The 8412-nt window shown below is 35.7% G+C and overlaps 1 protein-coding gene across 1 annotated transcript; it reads left to right on the top strand.

Moving 5' to 3' along the window:
• The first annotated feature begins 505 nt into the window (after positions 1–505).
• On the top strand, positions 506–8196 carry LOC132635352 (uncharacterized). Its single transcript, XM_060351707.1, has 13 exons — positions 506–765; positions 861–922; positions 1892–1960; positions 2445–2520; positions 2654–2724; positions 3132–3233; positions 4896–4985; positions 5144–5218; positions 5379–5411; positions 5531–5608; positions 6857–6898; positions 7504–7619; positions 7853–8196. Exons 1-13 carry the CDS (start codon positions 711–713, stop codon positions 7872–7874), a joined length of 891 nt encoding a protein of 296 aa, XP_060207690.1. The 5' UTR covers positions 506–710; the 3' UTR covers positions 7875–8196.
• The last annotated feature ends 216 nt before the right edge of the window (positions 8197–8412 follow it).

The following is an 8412-nucleotide window of genomic DNA, read 5'->3' as shown; positions in this document are numbered from 1 at the left end:
GATGTATTTGAAAAGCTAGGTATTATTAGACAAGTCGTTACATTTATTTTATCTTTTGTTGCTATTTTACATAATTTTTTCTATTTATATAAAACTTTTAAGTTATTGTCACGTGCAGCGCACGTACGCCGAACCTAATTTTTATATAAGCACTTTTATCACTAAAGTATAGTACTCCGTAGTTAATTAATTCAATACTCCCGCCGTTCACTTTTAATTTTGCATACCCTTAAATTTAATAAATGAAGTATATACTTTTTTTAATTATAATACTCATATTAATTGATGTATAGTTTCATTAAACTTGGAGAATAATTTAAAAACGTTTATATTTTCTTGATATAATAAAATAAACAAGTAAAAGTGAATATTTATTTTTAATATAATAAACAAGTAAAAGTGCGCGCACACAGGAGAACAAATTTTTATTCCATCTGAGTCCTTTGACCAATGGGACAAAATGAAATTGCAAACACGCCGCGCTCAAAGTTATTGACGTGGCTTGAATTCCACGGCAAGTAGGCGACATACAAAATTGGCTTAAAGGGTAAATAAATCTTGGGCTAACCGCCATCAAACACCAAAAGCTACAGCGTTTCACAGCACTAATTTTAGACTAACGACTTAGCAAAGCCCAATTTCCCACCACCACCTCTAAATTCTCATATAATTAGTCTTTAGGTTTCTACTAATCACTTATACCGCTAGCCATGGCTTTACAAACTGGAATAGGCTTAGGCAGAATTATCTTTATAGTTGGCGCTGGTATGCATTTAAAATAATTTTTTTTCGTTTTTTCTTCTTTTTAGTGATTTTTGCTAGTTTGATCTGATTTGTGTGTATTTCGTTTGTATGTGTAGGGTATACTGGTACTGTGCTGTTTCAAAACGGTAAATTATCTGATGTAATTGGCGAACTTCAGGTAATTATGTTCAACTTATTTAGTGTTTTAGGATGAAATTGAGTTATTTTAGCTCCAGTTTAAGTTCATATTTTTTGAACTTCATTTTATAAGGACGATTATGCCTTAATTCAGTTCGAGTTAGGTAATCTACGTGAAATAAGTATTTCTTAGCAGTGTTTTAAAAGACAGTTTTGGGACTCACAAGTGTGGGGCTTAGTTCTGTGAGGCTTACGCCCTAAACGCCTGACTGTACGCCCTAAACACGCCTAATGCCCAATAATCGGGGCTCGCCTAGCAGTTCTTACGCAAATTATGTGGCAAATTCCTTCGTTAACGTTGTTGACCCTCATAATTCTTTAACAAATTTTTAATAAATGCATTCCCGACGATTGAATTAGTTTTAGCTTTGAATTCCATGAATTCTGTTTATAATGGAAGTACCTATAAAAAAAATATTCTATTAATCGAGAAAGTACTAGTGTTTGTTTATGCTTATTGCTCGAAACAGGCAATCTAGATTGAGATCAGTAAGTAAAATGCTTCAGTTATTAGTGTGGTTGCTGAAAGTAATACGGAGAATAATGCTTAACAGGGCTACACATCAAAAAAAAAAAAAAATGCTCAATAACTATATTTCGTACGTATACACGATACATGATCGACTCACGTTGCTTACAAGGAGTGCAGGATATGATTTTATTTGAATATAGTTTTGATGGCTCTTGCAGAAATGTAGGGTAAGGCTGCGTACAATAGACCCTTATGGTCTGGTCCTTCCCCGGACCACGCGCATAGTGGGAGCTTAGTGCACCGGGTTGCCTTTTAAAAAAAAAAAGTTTTGATGGCTCCTTGTATGCCCTGTAACTAACAAGAAGGATGTAGGTGTCAAATTTTAAAACCAATTTCCTATTGCTATTTATGCTGTTTCACATTTAATATTTGGATGATAGAATTAAATGATTTTTTTTTTTGCAATCTTTCTGGCAGAACTTGATAAAAAATTATGAAAAATCAGGGGAGGCAGATGGTGGAGATTCGGATGTTATGGCTGCACAGGTACCTTGATAATAAAAAGTAGCATAAGTACCAATGTGGTTTTATATGCACAATTCACCTGTTTTTATATATTCATGAAAATCTCCACCGCCCATATTTTAATTTTCCTTTTCATTGAATAACAGAATCATTTTTTTAAACACTACCTTCTAGGGTTTCTATGAACGTTGATGAACTGCTGGAATATCATTATTAGGGTATTTTTCCCATCCCAAATTATAACTGTAGTGCATCTAGCACTGTATGGATCATGGATTCAGTGGTTAAACAATGGATGTGATCACAGACATGCTTTGCATCACATTTTTTTTTAATTATTATTATTATTATTATTATTATTATTATTATTATTATTATTTTGACAGTGAATAAAAGAATTATCACCCTCTAGTTGTGTTGTATATGAACGTACTCATTATGACATAGAATTATGAAGTATCTATATGTTACAGTAAAACTTATGTTTATTGCTTTCTCTCTGTAGGTTCGTAGGCTGGCAATGGAGGTTCGACAATTGGCTTCCGCACGATCAATTACTGTTCTAAATGGAAATTCTAGTGGTATTTTCCACCATTCTTTACTGAAGAGTTCTCATGCTTTGTTTTGCTTTATCCTTCCTTTTGATTTTGTGGAAGTTGTTTTCTATCAGCCAATGTGTCCTTAACCGTTGCTCACTCTTTTGTCGTGTCTCAGGTAACTTGACATCTCTTATCATGCCAACTGCTGCAGTAGGGGCACTGGGTTATGGATATATGTGGTGGAAGGTAAATATCAAGTGCTCTCTCTTGTTACTAACTTCTAGTAGCGTGGAGGTCCCTACATGAAAGTCTGGGAAACATGTTTCATTGTACTAAGGTGTACTAGAGGTATGTGTAGCGTGATAGATGAAATTAAAATGCATGCGTGAGAAGGAGTGATCAACATGCTCTTGTGTGTATTTGTGATTTTGTGTGTCATATCAGCTTGAAATTGGTCCTCAGCTTAGGTATCAGTCCTTCTACAAAATATTAAGGGTAAAAAATGGGGAAGAAACTAGCTTTCAGCCGAAGGCCAAGCTTTTATGCATCTAGCTTTAGTTGGCCATGACAAATGTTCCACTGAACAATGATTCATGTCCCTAGTATTTGAAAAAATGAAAACATATTTTCACCTTTTCATGTAATGCTTGCAGGGTCTATCATTCTCTGACCTTATGTATGTAACCAAAAAGAGTATGGCGGATGCCGTTTCAAATATGACAAAGCACTTGGGTCATGTTTCTGAGGCGCTTGCTGTGAGTATCATCTCTTGCTGCTACTGTTTTTAATTCCTTCTCTGCTGTCTTGGCACTCCCATGTCCCTAACTAGCATGCTAATACATTTTTCATATATAATTGTGGTGTTTCTGTTAAACCTGTGAAGCTTGATGGTTGCAGCTTGTGTCAACAATAGTGTACTATTGATGAACTAGCCCTTACCTCCCCAGGCCTCTTGTTATAGGCCGGAAATCTCTCTTTCCTGTGTCAGTGAATGTGCTTGTATTCTCTGAATGTACATTACTACTAAGGCTTATAGTATGGTGTGGTACCAGTGAGTCTCAACATAATAGGCGTGGGTTGAATACACACTATCTCCTCCCCCCTTCCCCGAAGGTAATAAAAGAAAGCAGTTAGTTAAACAGACATGAGAAAGAGATGGTTATTTGGGTTGGTATATTTTCCCTGTTAGGTGCCGCAAGAGCATAGATATTTACATCTATATTTACGCTATCAACAAAACCCAAACCCCATAGAGTCTTGATGCCTTACTAATGAAACCTTCTCACTTCATTAAAAAAAAACCTAGAGCATCTCAATTGGTTTATCATTATGTACCTAGAATGTAGTTCAGTTTATGAAAGAAGAACGAGTTAGCAATTCATTACCTAACCTAAAACGTAATTCCCCGGATTAAGACTTCTTTAGAATCAGATGTCAATATTGAAGAACCTTGATTAAAAGTTATTCTCAAGTAAAAGTGAATTTTAAAGACTTAAGATAGCAGCTACTAAAAATGGTTATCAAAGTCAAATTAATTAATGTTGAGCTGGATTTAAATTTTAGAGATAAAAGTTGCTATTGAGTTGTAAAATACGAGGACAGTAGTTTGTATTGCCACACTTGATCTTCCAAATCGTTTCCAGGACAGTGGAATGAAATTCATGATATGCTAGGGGATTAGCAAATCGTGTTATTGTTATCTCTCATTACATAAAAGTATAAAATCTCAAAGGTCCCCATTTTTTTTATTACTAGCTTAAAATGACGACGGGCTGAACAAGTCTTTCCGCTATGCTGCTGCAATTTCCTATTTTTTACCAGTTTTATCATGTTGTTATCTCCTTTAACTGTTAAAAGCAATTAGTAGCTTTGGGTTTTACCAATTTATGATCAACAACAACTACTACACCAAGTTAGTTGGGGTTTACCATATGAATTTTCATTATCCACTTTGCTCTATTTGGATCTGTTTCATTCCAAACTTCCAGTTCTCAGTAATTTGGGGTTATTACATTTCTTTTGAATCAAAAGTCAAAAAGTTCGTAAAGACGCGATACAAGTGTGCCAGAATTTCTCTCCCAAACAAACAAAGAAGTGGTGCCATAATTTCTAAATTTGAAGAGGGGGAAAGCTTGAGGAAGAAAACCAAGTTTTCATGTCAGTGTTAGTCGGTTGTTAAAGACCTGATTACTTTTCTCTACAGAAGTGAAACTGATCAATCAAAGTGAGAGAAGTCCGCTATTAGACAACCGTATGATTCTTTCCTGAATCATAATTTTGTTGTGTTCCCAATCGAGAAATTGCGGAAACAGACACTTGATCGTAGATGTTTTTATGTGTGGGTTTATTTGCGTTTATACCTATGTATGATATTTCCATCATGCTTTCCTCATTATTCTGTTTCTTCTCTTGATCAGGCAACAAAGAGACATTTGACACAGAAAATTGAGAATGTCGATGGGAAATTGGATGATCAAATGGAGATGTCAAAACTATTAAGGAATGAGGTGCAAGTCTATTCTAACACCTCTTTGTCTTTATTTGTGTGGGATTTGTCTTCTCTGATCCCCTGTCCATATTCCTTAAATTAATATTTTCCTGGTAGTACTACAACAGTGCAGTACAGCTGTCATAATATTTAGGTCAAAACCTTATTTTGCGACAGGTTAATGATGTGCGTGGTGATCTATCCGAAATTGGTTGTGATTTGGATGATTTACAGAGAATGGTTTCTGGTCTGGTAAGTTATGCTTTCTGGTAGCTTGTGTTCGTGCAGATGCTTTTGTTGGGAAAAGGGCAGTGGCCAAGCTACCTTGGTTTCTCTACATTATTTTTGTCAATTGTGTTACATCTACTTTTAGGTACACTAAACTCTGCTTTAACTGTATCTGGATATGCAGGATGGCAAGTTACTTTCCTTGGAAGGCAAACAGGTAAAGTGAAAAAAGCGAGTCATTTCTGCCTTTATCTCAGCTACTAACTGTGTTTGTTGTACCTATTAAATCCTAAGGGAAAAATTTGTACTAAGCATAGCTCTCATGGTTAATAACAGGAACTTGCAAATGCTGGTGTTATGTACCTGTGCAATGTAGTCAATGGAAAAAGGGTGAAGATGCCTGACACACTTCAGGTTTGCAGACCTCTTTTTTTTTTGTTTTTTTTTTTGTTTTTGTACAAATCTTGATGTTATCACAACTTGTCGATGTGTGTTTAACCTCTACCATTTGAATAGTGTTTTATTCAGTTTTAGGCTTTCACACAGTAACATTATGCTTCTATTTCCCCTCTAAAAATGGTGGTACGGTTGGGGTGGGTTAACGCCTATGAAACGAGTTATAAAGAATCTTCTTATTTCCCTTGAATGCTAGCAATGCAATTTTAGATGAAGCAAATCGTTTGATCAAACAATTTCTTTGCTAGGAAAGTGACAGGATGTGTGGTTCACTTTCTACAGACAATCCCTTTTGCTACATGATTTACAGCATGATCAACATTACCAAAGCATTAGTTAGTAGTTTTGATTATATGCTTCTGATTTTCACTCTAGGGTGAACGTAGGAACAGATAAAAAAAAAAAAAAGATCTGTTTTCTCCCGGTAACTTGCTTACCATCTTAGCCCAAATAGTGCGAATACGCTAGTCTGTTTTGCCAAATTTACAGATCAGAATGGAGATTCATATATAAGAATATTTTCTGTCCTTCCTTCCTCTTGATCTAAGGTGCGAATGAAACTTGTAATATTTCAAGTAAAGACATTAAGAAAGTAGGTGATTTTGGTTGATTTTTGACCTCCCTGTGTAATTGAAAGAAAAGGACGACCTTCCAGTTTGGGCAGCATGCTGTCTGGAAGCATGTCTCTGCTTTAGCACGGGAAGGATTACCTAACTTAATAAACATTTTGAGTCCTCCTAATGTTCTATTTTTTAAATTGTGCAAGCAATTACCACACAAAAATCTCTGTTTGTGGCTGTCACACTTTCAGCAGTTATCATTTTTCGGCACAGTACATTGGACAAGATAATGCAAGGTGCAAAACGGGCTGAGCGCTTCGCCTCGCTTAGGTGGAGTTCAGTTCAATCGCCAAGGCGCTAAGGCATGCGTCCATCACCAATTGGCTGTCCTGAAGTGGCCGCATTAAACAATGCTACAATAACTATTTCACTTAATTCCAACTGTTGTCTGCAATTATAGTTATTATTCTCAACTTATTTTATGTGTGTGTGTGTGTATGTGTCACCTTGGAGCTTACTATTTTTGTGGCATCTTCTCTTGTTCTGCATGTTTTATCCTTAACACATAGGAAGGACTGTTTTGTTTTTTCTTATTAGATGCTTGCCATCAATAATCCTTTAACCTGTAGTTTTTTTTTTTCTGCAGGAACAACTCAAAATTGTGGGCAACTCTACACCTAGTCTGATGGTACTTTTGCTATTTTCAATTGAATGTCCTTATTCAAGTATTTTGTCTTAGTATCAGCCATATGCATGCAGCTGACCTGTGATATTATGCTTTTTTTATATTTATATTGTGGAATATTCAAGTTCCAAAATGCTCATTGGATTATGGCTCTACATAAAGAAGAGATCTTTTGCCAAAAACTTAGGAACACCAGAATAATGTCAAAATGAAAGAATTACTGAATTTTTGAACAAAATTATTTATTGTTTGTTCAAATATATGGACTGCTTTGGGATGCCGTCCCATATTGATATTTCTGACTGACATGATTCATTTATGACAAAATAATTTTCAAGAACCATCTAATACATGCTTTGGTCATTCGTGAATAAAATGGCAACTTTTGCACGTCTGGTACACTGGTCACGATATGAGTAGGGTTTTAACTTTCCTGAGCTCGGATTGATACATTGGTTAACCCATACACAATGCCTCTCTTTGTTAACTGGACTGCAGATTAGTTATTGACTTTTATTTGTGTTTCTCTTCTGATGATTGACATGGTGGTTTGATCATTATGGTTGTAGTTGCACGCACTTCATTGATATACCATAACTTTGTTACAGGGCCTTAAAGAACTTTCAGACTCTTTACCACAAGGAAATTCCAATAGGTATCTAACTGACGGCATCGCCGAAGATGGTCCTGTTAAGTTAAAAGATCCACCAAGACGCATAATGAGGTATTCAGCTTGTTCAACTTCCCCTTCCACTCCTTTTTTATGTGGGTTTGCTAGGGTAGGTGATTTAGTTATCATGCTCCTTACTTTTCTGTTGAAAGCAAAGCGGCATGTTCAGAAATTTTTTCCTTTTGCCTTATTTTGTGGTTGCAGTACATTATGTTATCCGTTCAAACATTTTTTCCTCTACTCCTTGAATGACCAGAAAATTTTCCTTTCTTTTCTTGATGTAACAGGACGGCTTCTACCAAGGGCTGATTCACCCATATCGAAGGAAGTATCATTTAGCTGTTTCTGTTTTCCTGGTGTATTGGGCACTGCTGGGGGATTTTCTTTGGGGGTTGAAGATGGGAATTTGTGTTGAACGGCAGTCTCTTCAATTGCTGTTCCACTTAATATTACGAGCTATTTGTATCCAAATGATGGACCCTATATTTATACCCGCACTGATATTTCATCTGTATACTCAATATACATGTTTTGGCTGGGAGTCTCAAAATCATAACAATTGTACATGATGGAATAAAATATGTGTCACTGGTTAGTAAGTGTAGCGGTGACATTGTTAGTTTGACAAGAATTATTCTTGGTGTTTCCTTCTCTAGATTATTTAGGACTGGTGAAAGTTTTTAAGACATCTCGATTTGACCTTCAAGGTACGCAAACACATTTTATGACAATCTTTTAGAATATACCAATGAAATTCAACCAATCTAAAATATGTGCTGATCAAACATGTAGCATCTTGCTATATTCTATATGGTCCCAAAATAAGTGACACCTCTTCAAATAGTTG

This window comes from Lycium barbarum, chromosome 4 (assembly GCF_019175385.1).
Source record: "Lycium barbarum isolate Lr01 chromosome 4, ASM1917538v2, whole genome shotgun sequence".
NCBI lineage: Eukaryota > Viridiplantae > Streptophyta > Magnoliopsida > Solanales > Solanaceae > Lycium > Lycium barbarum.
Note: the sequence above shows the minus strand (reverse complement) of the source record. Positions and strands in the feature narration are given on the sequence as shown.

What these genes read in the sequence shown, in the direction of transcription:
- LOC132635352 (XM_060351707.1), top strand. Translation starts at nt 711, where the DNA reads ATGGCTTTACAAACTGGAATAGGCTTAGGCAGAATTATCTTTATAGTT. An exon ending in ATGTTTCTGAGGCGCTTGCT is followed by an intron (nt 3,234 to 4,895) that starts GTGAGTATCATC and finishes TCTCTTGATCAG; the next exon opens with GCAACAAAGAGACATTTGAC. An exon ending in AGATGCCTGACACACTTCAG is followed by an intron (nt 5,609 to 6,856) that starts GTTTGCAGACCT and finishes TTTTTTCTGCAG; the next exon opens with GAACAACTCAAAATTGTGGG.